The sequence below is a fragment of the Mesocricetus auratus genome, unplaced genomic scaffold, assembly GCF_017639785.1.
Source record: "Mesocricetus auratus isolate SY011 unplaced genomic scaffold, BCM_Maur_2.0 Super-Scaffold_100004, whole genome shotgun sequence".
Lineage (NCBI taxonomy): Eukaryota > Metazoa > Chordata > Mammalia > Rodentia > Cricetidae > Mesocricetus > Mesocricetus auratus.
The window spans coordinates 21,296,825-21,321,737 of NW_024429189.1; the positions used below are offsets into that span (position 1 = coordinate 21,296,825).

Consider the following 24,913-nt stretch of genomic DNA (forward strand, 5'->3'; position numbering starts at 1 on the left):
CACGCATGCACCAACTGATTAATTCAGAGTCTTCTGTTATCCAATGGCCTTTTAAGAGCAGCACTGCCTGAGGACCACACCCTAACAGTGAGACAGCCCCAAGGACATGATTAGTGCTGTTCTTGACACAGCTCTGGCTCATGACCCCCCCCCCTTGAGTTGCCAGTTTCAACAAGTTCTCTCTTCTGCTGACTTGAAACCCAGAAATGCTAAGGCAGTGTATGATGCCAGAAACCTGGTCCCTCTAGGTTTGCCTTGAGCCAAGCTCTTTCTGTTGATTGTCATGGACACACAGCGTAAGCAAGAAATACAACTTAGCTGTTTTAATTCTCTGCATTTGTCACATCGGCATCACATAGCTTTGTGGAGATATTTTGTTTATGATCTAATAAAGCTTGCCTGAAGATCAGAGTGCAAAGCTAGCCACAGCCATAGAGGCCAGGCAGTGGTGGCACACACCTTTAATCCCAGCACTCAGGAGACAGTTGCAGATGGATCTCTATGAGTTCAAGACCAGTCTGGGCTCCATGAGAATGAATCGATCTAAAAGAGAAACAGAGCTCACACCTTTGATCCCAGCACTTGGGATCACATGCCTTTAATCCCAACACTAGGGAGGTAGAGACAGGCGTGATACAGCTGGACAGACAGAGGAATATAAGGCAGGAGGAGACCAGAGCTCATTGCAGCCTAGGCAGAAGGCAGTCTGAGATTTGGTGGAGAGCAGTTTGGAGGACAAGATCGCCCTTTTTATTATTAATACCAATTAGAATTCGTGCTACATAGTTTATAACAACTGTGTGTGTGTGTGTGTGTGTGTGTGTGTGTGTGTGTGTGTGAGTGTGAGTGTGTGTTCCTAATCCAGGAAGATCCAGGTTCATGCTGGACAAGTGTTCTGACACTGATTCAGTTGCATAAGACCTGGCCTAATGAATCCATTCTAAGAGTAGCCGCCCCACCATGCCCTAACCATGCTCCACAAGTCCCATCCTAAAGTCCGTACCCCTCAACACTACTGTCCTGGAAGTTAAGTTTCCAACTCCTTACCAATCATGTGACAGAATAGAAGGCTGGGGCCTGCATTATGTGGTTGAAAAACAATTGGCCAGATCATCACATGGGACAGCTTGGAAGGCAGATAAAGAACTTAATTAGTTTCTAGACTTAAAAATAGTTTTTGGAAAACAGAAAATGAATAGCATCTTTCTGGTATTATTGAGCACACTTCAGAAAGTGTTATTTAAAGATCAGCATACCTTGAAAGCAGAAAAGTTATGGAAATGTAGACTTCTGGCACTTCTAATTTGAAAAGTCGCAAGAAGCAACATTTTTCATGCCCCACTTGTAAAAGAAAAAACCTAGAGGCTCTTTGAGTAATGAACAGTAGGTAGAACTCTACTTGATGGCAAAGATCAAGTAACCAACAGTACGGGTGGCTAGGGAACTCACCTTCAACACAGCAAACCACAGCAGCGGGTGACAGAAAAGAGTGACATTCAGATCAGGAAACTTCCAAATACCATGTAGAGCCATCGTTGGGTGAAATTACCAAACTTGAAGAAGACATCCAAAGGAACAGAGAAGTTACTGTTGTCAAACTCTGTCCTAAATATTATATATATTATTTTATATATTATGCATATAATCCATAAATATAGATTCTATATAATTATATATAGATATATAGTATTTATATTGTGTGTGTATACACACACATATATCATCTTGGTACATAGTCTCACACACATTAGAACCAATCTTCTCTCCTTATCAGCACCTGTGGCATTTAAGCACCTGTGGAAGTATTAAAGTCAGACATCATGCCTGATTATAACCTATAATCCCATCACACAAAAACAAGCAGAAGGACACTGAGTATGACACCATAGAGTTCCAGGTCAGCTTAGCTACAAAATATTTGCTATAGTTTGGATGTCTCCTTTAAATTTTTGTATTAGAAACAATTCACGAATTAACATTTAGTGGCATTTGGAGGTGGGGTCTTTGGAAGATGATTGGCTGCTGAGGGCTAGGACTCCACCAGTTGGTTAATACATTCTGGAACTGATAGAGCCATGCATTAATGAGTTAGTATAGGATTAGCTTTGTTATAAGGGTAACTTTCTTTGACCTACTTGCTTGGTTTCACAGTGTGATGTCATCTATCATGTTCTGATACAGAATGGAGCCCTCACCAAATGCCCTGGAGATGCTGGCAGCCCACTTTTGGGTAGCCCAGCCTTCTGTGAACTAAACACCCTGTATTTTATTTTCATATGTCTATATGTGTATGTATATGTATCTATGTGTAGGTAGGTACATATCCAAGGAGACCAGAAGCAGCAGATCCCCTAGAACTGGATGTGCAGGCAGTTGTGAGCTGCCTGATGTGGGTGCTGAGAATCAAACTCAACAGCTGAGCCATCACTCTCGTCCCTGGTCCTCTGATATTTTATAACTTGATTGCTCATATTTTGTTATAGTAATAGAAAACAGACTGAAACATTCTTCATACTTTTGAAAACTGTAAATAATCTTACCATTTCCAAATAATAACAAAAATGAGTTTTTGATGATAAATGCAAATATTTAGTGCAAATTGTACAGTTGAGGCAATATCTCACCTCTAATATAATGTAAAAGTAATGAAAATTTCTGGCAATAACTTTAAAACCTACAAGCAAAATATCAGGAGCAAAAAACAAAATTTCTCTGTCTGGCAATATAATTTTTCTAGAATGAGTGATTTCTGCCAGTATTTTGGTGGTGGTGTTTTGAGACAGGGTCTCTTACAGCCCGAGCTGACCTGAAACTATCTATGTAGACCAGGCTGGCCCTGAACTCACAGAAATGCCACCAACCATATGAGTGTTGTGATTAAAGGTGTGTGTATCATGCCTGGCTTGAATTTAATCTCCTTTCTAGGTCATGAAACATGTCAGAATAAAAACCTGCCCAAAGATTGCTTGGCAAAAAGAATTAATTTTACTCTAAGTGCGAAGCTTTAATTTTATCATTACAGTTTCTGTAAACTAAAAAGAATGCTAATAAAATAGATTTCCTCCAACTAAATAAACTGTGAGAGGGCAATACTGAGTTTTGACTTCAGGCATTCTACAGCACCCTGAGGGGCACATTCCAAACTTTTCAATCTCTTAAACTGATTCTTTCTAATGATAATGTAAAAGAAGCCAGGCATGGTGGCAGTATCTGTAATCCTCCAAGTAAGAGAGTTGAGGCAGGAGATCAGGGGTTGAAGGGCAGCCTGGACTACACAATGAGAACCTGTAATGAGTAAACAAACAAGAAAGATGAAAAAGAAAAGAAAATGCTGGCCTTTACAAGGTGCATTTGGGGAAGGGATTCCTGGAAGGAATCAGTAGATGCTTAGCACTCTGAGTAAAGTAGACTTCAAGAGCAAAGTCCCTTCATTCTGGGAACCTGGGGTTTATGGAGTTTTGAATGGCTATGCAAAGTGGGATCGAGTGGAATTAGCCCTTATGGTCAAGACAGAGGCAGTCAGAAGGAACAGGGACATCTGCAGCATTGGTGTTGACTAACAGTCAGAGTTCATCCACAGAAATTAGGAACAAACCCCTCCCACACAGGCTGCTCCAGCCTTGTAAACACACTGAAGAGCTGAAAACAAAGAAGAATCTCATTTTGTTTTGCTTTTTGTTTTTCGAGACAGGGTTGCTCTGTGGAGCCCTGGCTGGCCTGAAACTCACTCTGTAGCATGTCTGGAACTCAGTGATCCACCTGCCTTTGCATACACACACACACACACACACACACACACACACACACACACCCCACAGTGCTAGGATTTTAAGATCCAGGAATAGATTTGTTTTGTTTTGTTTTTATGAGACAGTGTTTCTCTGTATTGTTTTGGAGGCTGTCGGTCCAGCCTGGCCTCGAACTCACAGAGATCCACCTGCCTCTGCCTCCCGAGTGCTGGGATTAAAGGCGTGCGCCACCACCGCCCTGCCCAGGAATAGATTTTACATGGAAGAATAAGACACACAAATTAAAAGTTCTTTTTCTATTTTTAAGGAAAACAATATTTTGTAAATGTTTACTTGGGGCTCAAAGCTGTTATTTCCATATGGTTTCTCTGGCCTATTCTTCAAAATATGCTACGTAAGGCTGATCTAAAGAACACTTGACCGCGTCTACTTCTCCGCCTCCATTATTCTTCCTTTGGAAGTGAATGCTGATCAGATCCTCCACAGTCTCTTCATCCATCCAAATGCCTTCTAACCCAGTCAGGAGTACCGTCCTCTTAGATATGGCTGAAAACACCTGTGGAAGAAAAGCAGCTTCTGAAAGAGCTGAATCATTGTGGGAGCGGAGAGGGCATTTCCAGGCAAGAACATGTCAGAGGGAGACTCGAGCTTGAGGAAGATGACTGTGGCATTATGAAAATGACTGGGGGCGGGGAGCTCAAGGGACAGAAGGACAGTCTGCAGGTAGTCAGGGGTGACGGGCAATACCAGGGGCCCGATGAATGCTGGAGGGTTCCAAAACTACAGACTCAAGTAGGGGCTGTCAGCAGCATATGCCTGTCCTCCCAGAACTCAGAAAACTGAGGCAGAAGGGTGGTGGCTTTGAGGTTAAGTTACGTGGCAACCCTATCTCAAAAAAGTGTGGGCGAACGGGAAGCTCCATGAGAGAGTGATTACATAAAGAACTTATGAGAAGGCTTGGATTCAGTGCTCAGTACTGCCCCAAAGTGTGTAAGTGCGTGCGTGCGTGCGTGCGTGCGCGTGCGCGCTGTAGCTTTCAGAAAGTGGGTAAAACAAAGCAGTAGGTAGGTAGTATTGCCATTCACTAACTGAGAAGGAATAGGAAACAGGAGCAGGTTTGGGATAAAAGGGAGTCGGATGACATTAGGCAGAATTGTGTCTGAAGTCTAGAGATTGACGGACACATGGGGAAACTATCTCTAGGTAAGTATTTAGAAAAATAAGAATTAGTTTTATCGTTATTTGAGTGATTTCAGAGGTTTGGGGGGGAGGCAGAGGAGCCGTGATTTTGCATACTGGGATAGGCTTAGGGCCTTGTACATGTTAGGAAGGTGTGCCACTGCTGAGTTATACGTAGCCAAGTCCCAAGCCCCCCCCCCCGTGCCCTTTTTTAATAACTTCTTATTTTGAGACAGGAACTTAGGGTTGCCTGGGTTATCTTTGAATTCTGTAGCCCAGGTAGGCATTGAACTTGAGATCCACCTGCCTCAGCCTCCTGAATAGCTAGGATTCCAGGACTGCACCTTTTGGAACCCGGCATTATGCTGACCCCGCCCCCTGACAATGGGTGGGACACACATATGGGCTTTCAGACAAATTCTTAGGCAGTTCAAAGGGCCCTGTGTTGCATGGCCACACACATTACAGGGTGTGATGTAGCCTGTAAGGATTCAGTACGCATGCGCAAGCTTCCCTCTTTTTAAGCCAGCATCTCCACATGTTCACTCTCTCTCCCTTCGCCCCTTCTCCACCCCGCTCTCCCACTTTCCTCTTTCTTCTTCTCTTTCCCTCCAATAAACTCCACAGGGTTTGTTGAGTTTCGTGGTTTTTTTCCATCTACACGTGACTGAAGAAGCATGGTTTCCTGTTCCATTTTGCTCGTAACTTAAAAGAACAACAGCACTTCCAGGCCTGGCACCAGTTTTTAAAATAAGGCACAGCTTTGCATTAATATACTGATTCAAAATGCAAACTCCCTCTGCACAAACCAAGCACAAATGAAGAAACTGCTCAGATAGCCCTCCTTGATAAGCCGAGTATCACAGACACAGCTCCTCCCGAGATCTTTGTGGCGTGTGGCAGAGCAGCGAGCTATCAAGCCGAAGGAAGAGAGGGGACTACCTGGTACTTTTCCAAGCGTCTCTCTATAAATGGAGTAACTGTAACTCTATAGCACTTTGGATTCATGTTAAGAGGATAGTCTTTCTTCTTCAAAATCCTGTCAGCAACTGAAAGCAAACAAAAAACGTATTTCCTTTTAATATCATAAACACTTTTAATTGTAGTTAAATGATTAAAATCTAACTATGAATACTATAGTCAATAGAATACTATCAAAATAAACACCGAAGTGGGAAGTTAATTTCTAAGAAACTCTACAGCCCATATTGAAGATTTCACAATAACAATTTTTGAAAAACACAAGATTAAGGAAGCTAAATCTTCTGTCTTGAACAGCCAAATTGGAAGGGACAAATGTTGCATGAATCCACTCTTATGAAGCACTTAGAACAGGAAGTTGGAGAGACCAAAGACTGGGGGATACGGAGGGATGAAAGAGGAAGTCAAAAGGAATTATTGTTTAATGGGTGGAGTTTCTACTTAAGATGACAAAACTCTTGAGGATGGACAGTGGTGATGGCTGCACAATATTGTGAGCGCATTTCATCGATGCCAGTAAACTGTACACACTTCTTCAAATAATTTTGTGTGCCCCTGTATATGTACATGCATGTCACCGTGGACATGAGGCTGTCAGAGAAGAACAGGGGAGACTGGTTCTCTCCTTCTACTGTTGACCAATCAACACAGGACAGGTTGTCCAAGCCTGGAAGCACACCAATCCTGAGATGGTTGCATACCCCTAGACTTAACCCTTACACTACCTGATACATCATACCGGCCCCCCTAGTGGTTCCCCCAGGTCTTTCTCCAGCCATCCATCCACTTTGATGAACAGATGAAGGGCCTGAGCTAATGGGGTTAGCTGGTTAGACAACAGCAATAAAAGACTCTTTGCTTTTGCATTGAAATGAGTCTCTTGGTGATTTTGGGGTTTTAGAATTTGGGCACAACACTACCATGTGGGTTCCAGACATTGATCACAGGTCATCAGCTCAGCAGCAGACACTCACCAGCTGAGCCATCTTGTGGCCCCTAAATGGGACGATTAAAGTGTTTCAAGTGGTAAGTGGAGGCAGGAGCAGAGGATAGAGGAGGGAGGAAAGATCCTCAGTTGGTTAGGCCTACCTCAGCCCCTTGCGCTAGTTATGACCTCTGTGGCTTTGACTGTCTTATTTGGCTTGCTTCTGATTCCTTTACTGAGAAAGGCAAGTCATTACAGCACCTACCTGATTATGGTAAGACACTGCTTATGAGGTGACCAGAATGTCTACCTTCAGAAAACTTTATAGTCTTCCAGAATTACCTAAAGGTGTAGCTTTTGGCTGGATATAACTTCTAGGAACGACTCCCCAGAGGAGAAAATAGAGCAGATTTCCAAGCTACCAGAGTGTCAACCAACTGCATTGTGATTTATAATTGAGTTTTTCCTGGATGCTTCTAAATACAAGGGATGGAGCGACTAACATCAATCAGACAACTGACACTTACAGATTTGGAAATTTTAAATTTGCTATGAATTCCACTGTTACTCTTCATTTCAAAGGTAATGCATTAAGGCTGCACTGAACATATCTTACTTCAGGGCTTTCTTACTATGATACACTCCACCAGGAGGTCATAAGCATTCCTCAAAGACCCAGGTTTAAAACGTACAGTGGTGGATTGCTCTGTGCCCAGAGAAAAGTCTGGAAATGTCCCCTACTAACCAGAACTATTGCCACACCAAAGAAAAGGGAGTTTTGAGAAGATACTCAATGCTTCACTGTTGTCATTGCAATTTCTTTTTTTAAAATACACATTATTGCTGGGCAGTGGTGGCATATGCCTTTAATCCCAGAGGCAGAGTCAGGCAGATCTCTGTGAATTCGAAGCCAGCCTGGTCTACAAAGTGAGTTCTAGGACAACCAGAGCTGTTACACAGAGAAACCCTGTCTCAAAAAAACAACAAACAAACCAACAAAAAAAGTCACACATATTACTTTCATGCAGAAAATAATATAATCAGTCCATGTTTTAATGACATAGCAGGGTTTCTATTATTCATAAACTTGGAAAAATCCTAGAACAGTATTAATGAGAATAGCAGGGGTGTGCATCAAGAATCAGCCACAATTGCTCTATTGCACACCCATGGTGTGATTTTAGGAATTATTACCTATCTTGGCTAGTCACCTCCTATTAGTGACATGAATGTATCGCCTATGTAAGTCTGATGAGAGGAAATTGTAATGATAAAAAAGACAATGCACACATGCATCCACTGATCTGCCTGACACATGACCTCACTACAATGCGTGTCATAGTTCTTTGTACTTGTAACAAGCTCAGAAGCAGCCAGGAAATAGCTTCCTGGATTCTGCTTTTTTTTTATAAGGGTAAGAAAATCTCAACTAGACCAACAGATAGCTCAACAGGTAGGTCATTACTGCCCAAACCAACAACCTGAATCCAACCCCCAGGAGCCTCATGGTGGAAGAAAGCAGCAAGGGTGCAAGCTATCTTCTGACGTCCACACTAGTGTGATGGCATGCACACACACATACACACACACTCACACACAACACACACACACACATACACATGAGTGTTAAATAAATAGTAATTCTAAGAAAATGAATTCTGTAAAAAGAGTATTCAAAAAAAGGACACTCCCCCCTCAATCATGCCAATACATTTCAAACACACAAGCAGGAAGAGATGGCACAGGGGTGGAGTGTTTGCATACCTCCAGCTTCGACGAACGTGACCACAGCGCTTCCTGACTTCTTATCATAGTCCACGCTTTCCACCTCTCCACCTCCGTTCTTGGACTTACAGAAGCTCAGTTCCAGCTTGTCTCTTGTCTGCTCTTCAGGCAGTTCGTCAGGAATTCCCGTCACGTTGATCTTCATTTTAGAAATGTTCACGTGAACCTGGGAAAGCATTTCATAGTCACAAGTTAAAAAAAAAAAAAAAAAGGTCTGCGTCCAAGAGAATGGCTAAGGCTTTAACGGCTGTCTCACCTGGAATTTGACTCCTATGTTCAGCGGGACTAGATGCGCAGTGACCTTCACAGGGGCTTTCTCCATCTGCACGACGTGCTTCCCCATCTCGATCACATTCTGTGCAACTGGAACGCAATTTTAGAAGTAGACATTCATGATCTCCTGAGAAAACTTTCCACTTTTTACTCAAGGACAAGTTACTGTCTTTCTCGTTTTCTTATATTTATTTATGTGTGCGGGGGTGTTCTGGCGAGGGGCGTTTGTGTGAAGGTCAGAGCTCGTTGTGTGGGAGTTGGTTCTCTCCCTCCAGCACGGAGGTCCCAGGGATGGCACCTAAGATCAGCAACTCAGCACCTCGTGCCTCTCCCTGCTGAGTAATCCTCCAGTCCCATTTTCCTCAGTTTTTTTTAAAGATGTATTTATTTATTACGAACACAACACCCTGCCTCCATGTACACATCAGAAGAGGGCACCAGATCTCATTACAGATGGTTGTGAGTCACCATGTAGTTGCTGGGAATTGAACTCATGACCTCTGGAAGAGCAGTCAGTGCTCTTAACCTCTGAGCCATCTCTCCAGCCCTTTCCTCAGTTTCAAAGGATCAGATTTTAACATTTTTCTTGGGACTTCTGAGTTGCAATAGTCTTACCACCAAGATAGGAAAACCCAATGTCACAATGCATAAGTTAAAAAAAAAAGGCAATATAGAAATTTTTCAGTTTCTAAATTCATCTTAAGGGACGGCGCTATCCTCCTCTCTCTTACAACATTAGTCTATTAATTCTTCTGCTTCCTTATCAGGTCGGTGCAGATGCACGCACTCCCTCTCCACAGCACTACCAAGGAATTCCCCTAATACAGTAAAGCTCAGTCAGAATTCCCACTCTGTTCAGTAAGCTAGGCATACTTTTGTGGGCCAGTGTCTTTTTATCATTTTATCTCCTTTGTCGTGTTCACATGTTACTAGCACCAAAGAAAGTGCTCTTTTTAGTCTCTTTCCAAGAAAGACCCATTACTTTGCTTTTTTCTATAAACATTCTTTAAAATATTGAGAGTGCCACTGTATCTATCACAGAGCATCCCCATTGCTCCACACAGAGGGGAGAGGCTCTGTAATACAACTACACCAAAGCCAGTAGAAGATCTAAGAACTCCATACTTGTTTAAAATGGATGTGGGCAGGAGTGTCTTTCTTTTTTTCTCTCCTCCTTCTCTTCTTCTTCTTCTCCCCCCCCCCTCCTCCTCCCCCTCCTCCTCCTCCTTCATTTAATACAGGGTTTCTTTGTGTAATCCTGGCTGTCCTGGAACTCATCTTGTAGACCAGGCTAGCCTCGAACTCACAGAGATCCACCTGCCTCTACCTCCTGAGTGCTGGGGTTAAAGGGAAGCACCACCACCGCCCAGCCAGGAGTTTCTCCTTAACTGTGTGCTATGACTCTATAATACTCCAGCTGTTGCTCTGTGAAGTCACTTATTCCAATTTATTATGAAGATAAGAGATGCTTGCTTCCCCCTTACAAACCCGTGTGTGTTTATGACAACCAGGGAGCACACCACAGGCAGAGGAAGAAACAAGGCTGGAAGGCAGGGCGTTGTTGGGTAGGAATTCAGGCTCACTGTACCACAAGATGACCCTAGAATTTAGATGCTTTTGTTTTGTTTTCTTTTGCTAATGGCAACAGATGATGGTAACAGAAAACATCAATGAAGTAATACTCAGATGATCTCTCATTATCCCCAAGCCCCTAACATCTGGTGATCTGACTCAACAGAGAGGGACCACTTGTATCCCAACTTTAGTTAATGTGACTGTCAAAGTGTTTACTTCTGTTCCCCTGGAGCTGTGCCCTGGTGTGGGGACTTCAGAACCACATCAAGAAAACAAGCAGCATCAAGGCTGCTTCTGAAGTGACTCCTAATCCCAGTAAGTCCAGGTGACTGCCATGCAGTGACTGACACACAGAAACCTGCTCCCAGGAACATGCCAGTCTGACTGCCCATTGCCAGCAAGGCTTCCCCTCAACTGTGACTGTGGTTCCTGGGGGAACAAAATTACCCCGTGGGTGGAGGCCTCATCTCTGCTTGCCCTGCCCTCCTGTACACTTCCTTTTATTCTCAGGCCAGAAGACACAGGTTAAAAACCACAGACTCTAAGAATATAAGCCTGAAATGGCCCTGGCAACCATGTTGGCCCATTTTCAGTGCCAGAACCAAAGCCAGTGGCCTACCCTCAGGAACGTTGATCCAGGAGGACATGCACAGGCACTTAGGGGACCCTCTCAGCTCTGGAGTTCAGCAAAGGAAGCTCTTCTCTAGGTTTCTGTTTCCTTTTCTGGGAAAGCCCTCACACACAGCAACCACCGCAGCTGACACGGGTATGTTGATTGTGTGCACCCAATGCACAGTTGTCATTTAATACACAAACAGCTCATGAAGTTGGGACTATCACAATGTCTGTCACCAAAATCAGAGGCTTACAAAGAATTCACACCATGCCTCCAAAAGGAGACAAAGTTGGCATTCAAATCATCCTCATGAAGGAGCCAAGCCCTGAAGGGCTCATACACTTTTGGACTTGGCCAACATCAGGTCCCATCCCAAACCTTTCTATTCCTGGGCTCAATACAATCACAGGGTACTAATTAATAAATCACTTAACTATTCTCAGAATCTGTTTCCTTACCAATCAAATACACACAATAATTACCCTTGCTATCCTGTATTTACAGAATTGTACAAGCATGAAACTAGATGTCCCAGAGAACACTGGGAGAAGTAGAGTCTGCTACTTTTTTACTTCTAACATTTTATTCATTCATTTTTTTATTTTTTTGAGATAAGGTCTCACTATGTAGCCCTAGCTGTCCTGAAACTATGTAGGCCAGGGTAGCCTCAAACTATGTAGGCAGGGAGATAGGTCTGCTCCTGCCTCTTGAACGCTTTGATTAAAACTGTGCACCACCATACATAGCAAGCTCTACTTCTTTATATTACTATAATGTTGTAATATGCACATTATCATTTAAGGGGCATAGGTACTAGAAAGAGACTGACATTAGACCTCCCAACTCCTGTATATTTCCAGAGCCATTATTTTCGAATGTGTGATAAACATGGATCCATTTATATCGCACACATAACATTGTCAGTACTCCACATCATTGTATATATAATGTTATACATCATACATATCACATCATTACATATTATAGGTAATAGACCTAACATATCTAATATACTTAATGCCTGTTTTTCTTCTTTGTAAATTGAGACTATCAATCACATCTGCCTCAGAACACCACCATGAAGACAAGAAGAAACAGCAAACACAGATTGTAAAGTGACAATCAGACAACTCCAGAAGCTCTTTGAAGGTTCAGATGCTTGCAAAAGTGACACGGTCATGTTTTTAAGATCAGCCATACCTTCTTCCTTCTCAAAGGTGATAAGCGCTTGTCCCTTCTGGAGCTCATAAGCAATTTGTGAGCTCACTTGAAATGAACAGGAGCTGTTTAAGAACCGGTCACCATCCTCCAAACTCTTCACTGTGGTGAATTTAAGATTTCTTTCTGGTACATTCTCTTTAATCTAATTAAAACAGATGTGTTTGATTAAAATCAAAACAAGAAATAACTTAAGTCCTCCCAATGATGGCACCATCTAGTCATCCAATAATTCATTCTCCACTGACTATAGAGCTTTATGGTACATTGACTGTAGTCTTGCTTAACATCTATAGTAATTGCTTCTTCCCAGGCAGTTTCTTAATAAGGTAATCAACTACTGATCCTTTAATATCATTTTATAGATGAAATCATAAGTATATAATCCTCTCACTTTTCCTAACCCATGATTAAGCTGATCAATATTGTACAGTATCCAATTCCAAATCCCCACCGTTTATGTAAATAAGTGCCTTGTTGTGGAACAATCTTTTTGTACGATGTAAAGATGTGTCTTTGCCAAGATGCCTTCTGATTGGTTTAATAAAGAGCTGAATGGCCAATAGCTGGGCAGAAAGAGGTTAGGCAGGACTTCCGGGCAGAGAAAGAAGAGGTGGAGATGAATCTAGGTGCGGGAGAGATGCCAGAGGACACAGAGAGGAAACAGGAGGTACAAGATGGAAGGGAAGTAAAAGCCACGAGGCAAAAACATAGATTAATATAGATGGTTAATTTAAGTTATAAGAGCCAGTAGGACAAGCCTAAGCTATAGGCCAATCTTTCATAAATAATAATAAGTCTTCGTAGTTTGTTTGTTTGTTTTTTGTGAGCTGGCAGTCCAAAGAAAAATCTGTCTCCAGTGCCTTTTAAGTAACTGTGCAAATAATGCATAATCTCAGAAAGAAATTATTAGAAATTATGTTTAGTTTCATGACAAGGATGAATGATAAGTGAGGTAAGTTCCAAGCTGTGTATACTGAGACTTCTTTTATTCATTCACAATTTCATGCATAAGTCAATGAATTTTAGTAATTTCCACCCTTATTCCCCTCACTCGTTTCACTTTCCCCTACTGATGAAATCTTTTCCTTAACACAAGCATCCTTGCTTTCATATGCTGTGCGTGACCCACGGTGTCTGATTAGTTTCCTGCCTGAGCATGGGTTGGGAGCTATTTAATGGAGGAGACAACTTCCCAGTGGCCACCCCAGGAAGGAAAATGACATCCCCTCCCCCAACAGCCATTAACAGCCACTATATTCTCAGGGAGGGATGGAGCCTCATGGGCTGTTCCCCCATAGGCGGTAAAATGTTGACAGGTCCAAGCTCATGCAGACAGCTACATCCCATCACATCTTCCAGAAGATATCTGTTTACTGCTCATATGCCTATCCTCGGCTCTTACATTTTTCCCACCCTCTGTTCATCAATGTTCCTTGGGCCTGGATCGGGTAATATAGATGTCCCATCTAGGACCAAGATCTCCCTACCATGAGTGATTTTTTTTCTTTTGACAAAGCCAAACAGCCTCTTTTTTTTCCCCTAAGACTCCTGAGCTACATGATATGAGAACTGCCAGCATTAAATTCCAACTTCCCCCCCCAAATTTCCCAAGAACTTTATTGAGTTTTTGGGTTTTTTTTTTTTGCTTGTTTGTTGTTCTGTTTTGTTTTCAGTAAGGCTGCCCTTGAACTCAGGATTCTCCCACCTCAGCCTCCCCAGTGCTGAAATTGCTGATGTGGGCATGTCATCACATTTGACCTACCTATCAACTTTTTAATCATTTTCATAATTTAAACTTATACAATAATGAAGAAAACACTATCAACAAGAATTGTAACCCCCCCCAAAAAAACCAGGTGGGGAGTTGTAGTTACCTGTTTAAAATCATCATCAGTATCAACAAGTGCGTAATTATGCATAATTGCACCTGTGACTTATATGTGCACATGCTCCATCGCCTATGGTTATTTTTCACACTGAAATAAAATGTGTTATCAGAAACAGCCTGCAATTGCTCCGTGGGTCTTGGGATAGATTCGTAGCACCTATTGTACCTCTACAAGAAATCTCAGTAGGATTCTAGTTACTGGAGGCTGACTTCAAAGCAATCCTCCAACCCTAAGAGAGGCAGTGTTTTCAAATCATGTGGAAACAACAGTATTCAACCCTTCCGAAGCCGAGCATTTTCCAGAGTTAGAGAAAGCCAAAACTGTATGCCACTTTGGGTCTTCTGTAAAATGGGTCCACTAGGCAGGTAGGTTTCCGAAGACTCTTGATCTGGCCAGAGCTGGACAAGTAAACAAATCCTAACAGTCTTGTACCAGATCACCCATCTCATAACCACAGGACATCCTATCTCAAAGAAATTTTTAAAAGTGATAGTTTCAGTGTTGTTAATAGTCTGTTTGTCGAGAAGAAACACGGGGTAAAGCTTATTAGACCACTCAAATACAGGAAACACTATATAACTTAGGAGAAACTATAAATGATCCAGATCAATACATGTCCAACTTCTTTGTTCAGGTCTCACTGTGGAGTCCTGGCTGGACTGAAGCTTGCTCTGTAGAATAGACTAGTCTCCCACAGGGATGCCCCTGCCTCAGCCTCCCAAATGCCAGGATTAAAGGTGTGTGTCACTATGTCCAGATTATGCCAAACTCTTTAAACTGTGAAATTCATTTAAATTACTCCAGCACGTTTAGATGAACACAGCAAATACAGCGAGTGAGAAAACCAAATGTTTGCTTAGAAGGTGATCTGCAATAAGGACTGCTGGCCTTTAATTTTTGTTAATTTTGTGGTTTTGTATGTTTTTCATGCTGGCCTCAGGTAGTAGGAAAAATGCATCACAAGAATAGTACATGAAGAACTCATATGAAGCTAACACCCAAACAAAGTAGAACCATTGAAGTCCTGGTTTCCCAAGGGAGTCTGGCCTCTGAAGTGAACCACTATCTAACTCAGAACACGCTTTATTCAAATGGGAACATACAGAATGCCCTCCATTGCCTTTTATGTATCAGTTTCATGTTTGTTACATTCATGCATGTTGTATATAATTGTTCTTGTTTTGGTGTAGAATTTAATTGTACTACTTTACAGTAGTTTACCATTCATTCTACTATGGAAGAACACTTGGGTTTCTCTCCATTTGGGACTATTACAAACAGTAGCCCATGCTGGGCATGGTGGTACACTCCTTTTTTGTTTGTTTGTTTGTTTTGGTTTTGGTTTTTCGAGACGTGTTTCTCTGTATTGTTTTGGAGGCTGTCCTAGAACTCGCTTTGTAGACCTGGCTGGCCTCGAACTCACAGAGATCCGCCTACATCTGCCTCTGGGATTAAAGGCATGTGCCACCAACACCTGGTGGCAGTGCACTCCTTCAATGGCGGTGCATTCCTTCAATGGCGGTGCACAGGAGGTAGAGGCAGGTAGAACTCTGTGAACTTGAGGTCAGCATGGTATACATGAGTTCAAGACCAGCCAGGGCTGATCTCAAAAACAAAAACAAATACTGGTGTTATGAGTAGCTATAATGCTTTAGAGTTAATCATGTATAACTAAATCTTTTTTTTCTGAAAAGTACATGTCCATTAAAATATACACAAAATAATCACAGTACTTGGAATTCTCTGGCGTCCGAGCATAACTCTGCTTCAAGTGTTTTGATCTCCTGGTCTAGCTGCAAGTTTTCCCTCATAATTTCATGAATTAATCCCTAAAAAACATAAAATAATAGAAAAAATTAAACAACTTTGAGATGCCTTTTCTAAATTAATTAAAGACGCAAATTCCCTCACCCCAAGCCTAGGAAACCTTAGGACAGCCTCAGAATAAATATGCCCACCTTCGTAGTATGTAGTCTTAATATCTTATTCCATTGCCTGATGGCTCTTCTCCTTTTTTTTTTTTGTTTTGTTTTCAATGACTTATTTTTTTTATTTCATATGCATTGGTGTTTTCCCAAATGTACGTTTGCATAAGGGGGTCATATGGCCTGGAGTTACAGACAGTTGTAAGCCACTATGTAGGTGCTGGGAATTGAACCCAGGTCTTCTGAAAGAACAGTGCTCTTAACTGCTGGGACATCTCTCCAGCCCCTGGCAGTTCTCCTAATCCTACCAAGATTCTTTAGCTCTATTTCATGATCAAAGAAACTGTTATCTTTCACATTAGATACAGAGTATCTTATAATTAAGTCAAGGAGTGAGACTCAATCCTCCTAGACTTAGTTAAATTCTCCTTTGTAAGCTATCTGCAACTATAAGGCAAGGAGTGAGTCTCAGACCTTCTGGACTTAAATTCTTCTTTCTTAAGTTATCCGCAACTATAATTTGACTTTTAATTGCCAATAATTGTGGACACATTACACTGAAGTAATTTTTTGTTTTTTGTTTGTTTTGCTTTTAGGTGGGGTTATTGGTAGTTTTTTTTTTCTTCGTTTGTTTGATTATTAGCAATGACTCCAAGAGTATCCATCAGCTTTGACAACACAACATATGCCTTGCTAACAGCTCTGGGTACCTGGGCCTCTGTTCCCACTTGGGTCTCATTAGGTAATTGCTCACATTTCACTTCCTGCTATAAACCCAAAAAAGAAGGCGAGAAATCACTTAATTTTTCAAAGAAAGCAAATAGGAACACAACTCTTACTATAAAGCTTTTACAATACAACAAATATAAGGATCTTTAGAAAAGCCCAATAGCCTTACAATGCCAAGTTAACATTTGGTACAGACAAAAAGTGCACCTTACTTAAAAACAAACAGGCACAGCCGGTAGAGCAAGCCTTTAATCCCAGCACTTGGGAGGCAGAGGCAGTCATATCTCAGTGAGTTCCAGGACAGCCTGGTCTTCAAAGCAAGTTCCAGGACAGGCAGAACTGTTACACAGAAAAATCCTGTCCCAAAAAAAAAAAAAAAAAGAAAAGGAAAAAAAAAAACAGGCACAAATCATTCTTAACAGTATCTACCAATAATTTAATTTTCTTACCTCATTTTGTTCAGTTCTCTTAACCTCTGTCTCTGGTGAGTGCTTTTTGTTGTCTGCAGCATCCATGATTTTCTAATAAAAGAAGGGGATGCTTTTACAATCATATACAACACAAACTCAAGAAAAAGAGAAATAACGGCTTTTACCCTTTTGTGAAAGAAACATGCCTTCTTTGCTTTGTGTTGTTTTTTTCCTATCTCAAAGTCTTGTCATATGATTTACAGCCAAACATCATCTGTAATTCGAAGAATTTCGCATCCCTAACTGTGTAGGAGCAGGCTCAATAAAGGACCTGCCAACGTGACTGCTCCACAGTAGGGTTAAGGTCTTTATTGTGAACAAGAGTCGTCTGGAAGAGTCCAGAGCAGAGAGAAAGTAGACTGAATGCATCAGCAGACAGGGCTATCTGTGAGAGAGGGGAGACTCGCAGGAGATTAGAGAATAGAGAGAGCTTAATGAGAACAGCAAGGGTTGTAAGGAGGGTGAGTAGCTTCAGGGAGAGAGAGGCCAGGAGGCTGGTGTGGGGACTTTGAAATGTGTAACAAGTACTTGTGAGTAGGGATTGTAGGGACTGAGGGAGCCTGGAGGCACGCATGGACCTTGATATGCTGCTAGGTGTCACAGGTGTATGCCAATAAGAGCAATATCTCACTTTTGCCAGTAGTAAGGGAAATGACTCCTTTTTTTTGACAGACAACCTACTTGACAAGTTTCTGAAGAACTCTGGCTTTACCTAGTGGCCTGAAACCCTCCTCCAGGTCAGACTGTGTTCATTCCTGGATGTTGAGACTGTCTTTTGGAGTTTGCAGAATTGGAGATTCCTCTGAACCTGACACCAACATGTGTTTGACTAGGGCTGGATTATGGCGGAGGTCCCTGACACACTGACAGGCTTCACAGACCAAAAACAAAACTCCTAACATTTGTGCAAGCATCAAAGGCCCCAAATAGCCAATGCAAAGAAAGGAAAATACAGGAGGCATCACCAGGCATGTGTGTGGTGTACAGACATACATACAGGCGAAACACCTATACACATGACATGATAAAAAAAAAATAGACAAGGGCCTATGAGAGAGAAGGAAGTAGCCTAAAGGGATGGCAGGTGGAAGTACAGGAAGACAGCAATGGAGTATGCGCATATATAAAAAGGTGTGGGGGGGGAGGTGTGGGTGGGTGGGTGTGGGTGTTATGAAAATAGAAGGGGCAGGGGAAGGAGGGACTCAGCAAGAGAGGACCATGAAGACAGCCAAGGACAGAGCAAATAAGAATAAAGCGGAGTAACACGTGTAGGGATGTCATAGTGAAACCCATTTCTTTGCACGTGAAACGAAAACACATTCAAAATAAATTTTAAGGAAGACTAGTTTCACAGTGGAGAGACTTGGCAGACGTGACCAAAATGAGGTATTCAAAATAAATGATAAATAGGCTAGATAAAAATCCTGTAGCTGCTGATAGGATAGGCTGAAAACAGGGTATGATGAAAGATACACAGTTCGAGTCTAAGCGAGAGGAGGCATCAAACAAACTCAAAGACAGATTCAGTCTAGGCTGTAATTTGCCTGCTTTCTTTTTCTTTAAGTTAATTTTATTTTTAAAGGAAGATGGGGAAATTTCCAGATTGAAGGAAACTACAGAAACACAACTAAATGCAATCTATGATGCTCATACTGGGACAAATGGTAAAATGATTAGAAGACAGTGAATATCACAATTATTTTCTGAATTTTTCGGCTGTGCTGTGGTCAAACAGGAACTTTCACCCACCACACTTTTAGTAGGAAGTAGCCACTCAAGCATTCCAGGGTCACAGATCATTAGGTTGAAACTTAACCCCCAAACAATCCAGAGAAGGAAGATCGTTCTTTTGTTACTTGCAACTTGTCCACAAACTTGAGAGAGTTTGAGAGGCACTGCTTAAAATTATACAGACATGTACATGCATCCATAATCTAACAGTGTAACACCACAGCTTAACATTCACCCTTATTTAAACAGATCCTCAACTTAGTTCAAAGGTCTGTTGAAGGGGCCTTGGCTGCCTCAACCTCCACCAAATGAAAGCCTTCAGTTCTTCAAGAGTCTTGGCAAACCTCCCCAAGGCTCTTGAAGTCTTTCAGACCTCCCCAGAGGACATTAGTTCTTCTTAACTGCTTATGGGGCACTTAAATTATATGTGTCATTTTCTATGAATAATCAGTAAATATATAAAGACTTGGGTCCACAGGCACTGCTTCTTGTATCCATCCCAGAAACCTATGTAACCCAGAAACACACATGCTACATTGTGTTTTATTGTGGGTATTTTTCTGCCCAGGAATATATATATATGTGTATGTATGTATGTATGTATATATGAATTCCTCATATTATATTTCTTAAGAGAGAAATTAAATTATAGTTGTTTTTAAATGATGTTATTAGAACACAATATTCTTTTTTAATTTATTTTTTACATTCCATTCCCAGTTCTCCCTCCCTCCTTTTCCCCCCAGTGCCCCCCTCCTCTCATCTGCTCCACGGAGAGGGTAAGGTCTCCCCAGGGAAGTCTAAGTCTGTCCCATCATCTGGTTGAGGCAGGGACAAGATACCTCTACACCCCCACACCCTTTAAAACACAATATTCTTAAAAGCACCTCCAGAACATCTTCATAGTGTTTTCATCTGAATAGTTTCTCCTTCACACTGTGTGGATTGCAATTCTTCCCTTTCAAGCAATTTTATGGTGAACAGAAAAATGACCCCCTCAAAGATGTCCATATTCTGGTCCCAAGAATTTGTGAAAACATTAGATTATACTGCAGGGGAAATTTGACACTGCAAACCCAATTCAGGATGCTGATTATCTGCCTTTAGAATCTGGAGATAGGGGCTGGGGAGATGGCTCAGGGGGAAAGAGCCTACTGGGCAAGCACTGGTACTTCCCATCCTGGGCTCCCACACAGAAAACAAGGTGTGATGCTGTCCTGAAATCACTGCTCAGCCAATCTGGCCAATCAGGGAGCTCCAGGTCCAGAGAGAAACCCTGACTCAGCAAGGTAGAAGATAATACCAGATTTCTATCTCTGAGCTCCCCACGTACATGCCCAGGTATGTACACACATGCACACAAAAAATAAATGAGGACTGGAAGGATGGCTCAGAGGTTAAGAGCACTGGCTGCTCGTCCAGAGGTCCTGAGTTCAATTCCCAGTGACCACATGGTGGCTCACAACCAGTTATCTGTGGTGAGATCTGGTGCCCTCTTCTGGCCCGCAGCGTTACATGCAGATAGAACACTGTGCTCGTAATAAATAAAATCTTTTATAAAAAAATTAATAAATGAATAAAATATGGACAACATCTTGCATTGTTCCCGAAAACTCCGCTTAATCCAGAAGAACTGTTAGTGTTAAAGAGGGAACAACACAACAGTTAGACGAGAATGAGGCAGAGACGTGATCATCAGAGAAGCAATGCGGATGCTGACTTTGAGGATGACGGTAGGATGCTGCGCCAAGTAAAGGAGCAGAGTCCAGAAATGGGAGAGGGGTTCATCCCAAGAGCTTGCAGGACGGAAGGAAGACAGCTCTCAGCCAGCGCCTTTACTATGCCCAGGGAAACCTGCAGACTACTACAGCCGAGAAGTGTGGAGCTGGAGAGGCGGCTCTCTGTACCTAACGGTCCGTTCATCCAGCAGAAGACCCAGGCTCAGTCCCCAGCCCCCAAATCAAGCGGTGCACAAAGGGACCAGTCCGTGCACATATGAGCACATCCACTTATGACACTAAAAATAAATATCCGTAAAATGAAGTATGTGCATGCATGTGTGTATAAGCCACCAAGACCACATAATTTATTATGTCAGTAAATGAAAAAAAAAAACCTATTCTTTCTAACTATGTTTACATCACCATGGTGGGCCTGGCAGCATAAAGAAACAAACATAATGTATCCATGTTGTAATGATCAGAAACATGTCAAAAGACAAATAAAATTTCAATAATTAACAGTTCCTACTTGTGCTTCTTTTACAACTTTACAATCAGGTGACACTTTTGAACGAGATTAAGTAGTCTATCTGGTTATGGTGGCACAGGCCTGTAAGAGGATGATCAAGGGGGCTGGAGAGATGGATGGCTCGGTGGTTAAGAACACTGGCTGCTCTTCCTGAGGTCCTGAGTTAAATTCCCAGCAACCACATGGTGTTTCACAACCATCTGTAATGAGATCTGGTGCCCTCTTCTGGCGTGCAGGCAAACATGCAAGCAGAACACTGTATACATAATAAATAAATCTTAAAAAAAAAAAAAGGATAATCAAGAGTTCAAGACCAGCACAATGTAAACAGAAAGCTCTGTGTGTGTCTGTGTCTGTGTGTGTCTGTGTGTGTGTGTGTGTGTGTCTGTCTGTGTACATATATTCATTGCTGGCAGAAGTTGGGTTTACAAACAGAGAAGAAAGCTGGGGGAAAATAAAACAAAAACAGAAAGTGGACTGATTGATTCAAGCAAGGTTACGTTCTTCGCAAGGGGGACACAAACAGAATAACTAACTGGTTGGTGAACATCCTGGTGCTTTTTGTGGGGATTAAAGCAGAGGTGATTTCATCCTCTTGCCCAGTGGAACCCGCCGCTTTCCCTCTCCCCGTGTTGGGCAGGACACGAGAAAAGTTCCCTTCAGGAGCACACCAGTTAGCATGGGCACCTCAGGTGCAGAAGACTTCTCAGTCCAAATCAGTGGCCGCCTATAATTTTCATTGAATGTTCTCCTTTTTGACGGCCCCTTTCCAAAAAAAAAAAAAAAATCTTACTTATTCTGAAAAAGTGAGGCATGACTACAGGGCTCAGCGCCTCCCTGTCTTCTTGAGAAATCCATTTTCCTAAGAACACTGATTCTAAGTTTCCTTTTCCCGGGAGGGCGAAGCACCGCCAGGCTGGAGCGCAGCGCCCTATGTGGGCGCGTCCCCAGGCAACTCGCCCGGGACCCCCACCCCACGCCTTCGACCTGCCAGGAGGGGCTGGACACCGCCCCCCCTCTGCCCCACGCCTGGCGGAGCCACCCTGACTTGGGGGTGGAGGGGAGACCGCACGGGACAAGCACTCACCCTCTCCGCCGTGCAGCTCCCGGAAGCCGGCACTTAGAACCAAACCCCAACGCAAAATCACAAACCTAGTCCCTGCGACTAACAGCGCTCTGTCACCCGCGATACTTTCGCTTTCGATTGTTTTAAAAACAGGACGCTTCGGTTTCATGATCTGCGGACTTTGTCCCGGCGCCATTGCTGAGATTCGACTTCCAAGACGGCCTTTGAAAAGTGTATTTTTATGCGCGTTACGCGGAACTCACTGGTGAAAACCTGGATAGCAACTGAAGACACGGCTTGCTCTCTATCCAAATCCCAGTGCTCACCGTAATTTCCTAGACGGCTGTAAAGTTTGACGCCAACCCAAAATGGGCTGTGAAGCTGGGAAAGCTGTTTCCCGGCTTGGTTTCTATGCCCTCGTCCCTTGGAAGTTTTCTTCTAATCTTTATGAACATTTTGTAAACAAACACTTAGATAGATGTTAATTTTTCCTTTGCCAGAAAAATAACTGGCTTTCTTTCTAGAACGGTCATGTTTCCTAATCCTACACCAAGAACCACTCCAGACAGCTGCGCTGCTCAAGAGTACAGAGATGTGGAAGTCGGCTAAAAGATCTCAGGGTCTTACAGGTTGTGGCATCCTACAGCTGTGCTTAGTAACCAATAACTTCGGTCTATTTTAAAATAGAAGCAGAAGCAAAACCCTTTCCATCAAGAACACTGATGGGTCCGTGTTAACAGTGACACCAGAGCTACATAGTGAGACCATGCCTTAAAAAAAATTAAAGACAAAGGGTGTCTTGTGTGTTGTCAGTCCGGTTGGAAAGTGCAAAAGGTCTGTGTATTAAGTAGGTTTTCTTCTGAATTTTAGTAGGAGCATGAATTTGCTAATGAGAACTTAGAAGAGGTCATTGTTTTGGACCGAGTTTGTGCATTAGGCCAACAGGTCAGAGCAAAAGGGAAGTAGCTCATGTTGAAACCCCAGGTCATGGAGAAGAAAGTTATCCTTCCAATACATCAGATGACAGATTATGGCCAAATCCCTAAGCAAGCCAGTTTTACACGGCAGAATAACAACTTTAACCTTTATACCACGGGAACTTGGAGGCTCAGTGGGTAGGGACATTTGTTTCTTTGGTGGGGGCATTTGTTTCTTTTACAGAGCTGGTCCCCCAACAACCTAATGTCACTCCAGTTCCAGAGGATGAGCGCCCTCTTCTGGCCTCCGTGGACAGACAAGTGATGCAGATACATGTTGGTGAAACACTCATACATATTAAATAAAAACAAACCTAAAAGTGTGCTTTTTAACAGACTATTTGCTTTTGTGTGGGACTTACGATCTTCAGCCACCCCCTCATTTTTTACCTATAAAACTATTATCTGCCCAATTCAGCAGATTCTAGAATCGCAAATAAAAAAGTTTTTAAACTAAATTTGTTGTAGTTTTTGTCTTTTGACAACCAGGGGTTATTAGTTCAGTAGAATTTTCTTCTTGTTTAAGTTTATTTTTGTTTTTGGAAGGAGATACTAGGAGACATAACAATAACTACAGAGAAGATGATCTAATATAGACTTGGGGAAAAGCAAAGGGATGGGTAGAGAGGAAGGCTTTTGAGAGACTAGCGTCTTTTTGTTAACGGTGCTGTTTTGGGGGTGAGGGGTAGGAGCCACTAGAGCTTCTGGATGATTCTTCTATCTTCCCCTCCCATCTCTAAGCAGGAGTACTAGAAAGAAGTACAGGTGTAAGTGGGGTCGCTGAATCTGGCTTGTTTATGTGGGTTCTTGCCAGACAAGCACTTTTACCTGCTTAGGGATCACGCTAACATCTCTTTCTTCTCCTGAAATGACTCCCCAACTGCTCTCATGATGCATATATTCTGTTTTTCTATTTTGTTTTGTTTAAGCTGGTCTAGAACTCTCAACCTGCCTGCCTTGTCATCTCTAGTGCTGGGATTACAAGTGCTCCACCGGTCCCAACTGGGACCCTGTCATTCTAAAGCTGAATCGTATGCTAGTAGTTTGAATTCAGCTTGACTTTTAGGCAGGCACTCTGCAAAGTACAATCCATAAGGACAAATATTCAGCCCCTGTATACATTAATATGTTACTGTAATTGCTAAAATTTCATATTTTAGTATTACATATTTGTCTTAGTTAGGGTTCCTAGTGCTGTGAAGAGACACCATGACCACAGCAACTCTTATAAGAGACAACATTTAACTGAGGTGATGGCTTACAGTTTCAGAGGTTCAGTCCATTCTCATCATGGCAGGGAGCATGATGGTGGCTTGCAGGCAGACATGGTGCTGGAGAAGTTGAAAGTCCTACACCTTGAGGGCAACAGGAAGTGAACTGTGGCACTGGGAATAGCTTGAACATAGGAGAACTCAAAGCCTACCCCCACAATGGTACATTTACCTACTCCAACAAAGCCACACCTCATAATGGTGCCACTCCTTATGAGCTTTTGGGAGCCAAATACATTCAAACTACCACAATATTACATATTATGAAAATTCCTTGGAATTTCATGAATCTCTTTATTTT

At 42.4% G+C, this 24,913-nt stretch overlaps 1 protein-coding gene across 2 annotated transcripts; it reads right to left on the reverse strand.

Moving 5' to 3' along the window:
* Positions 1–4,030: 4,030 nt before the first annotated feature.
* Nmi (N-myc and STAT interactor) lies at positions 4,031–22,531 on the reverse strand. 2 transcript variants are annotated; one of them, XM_005069030.4, is made up of 8 exons: positions 22,386–22,531; positions 17,297–17,368; positions 15,927–16,022; positions 12,284–12,446; positions 8,876–8,982; positions 8,599–8,785; positions 5,871–5,977; positions 4,031–4,305 (listed from the first exon to the last, which is right to left on the reverse strand). In XM_005069030.4, the coding sequence occupies exons 2-8, from the start codon at positions 17,360–17,362 to the stop codon at positions 4,123–4,125; spliced, it is 909 nt and encodes a 302-aa protein (XP_005069087.1). In that variant the 5' UTR covers positions 17,363–17,368; positions 22,386–22,531; the 3' UTR covers positions 4,031–4,122. The 2 variants fall into 2 exon arrangements, with proteins under 2 accessions (XP_005069087.1, XP_021082216.1); XM_021226557.2 differs by lacking the exon at positions 22,386–22,531 and adding an exon at positions 21,986–22,058.
* Between the last annotated feature and the right edge of the window lie 2,382 nt (positions 22,532–24,913).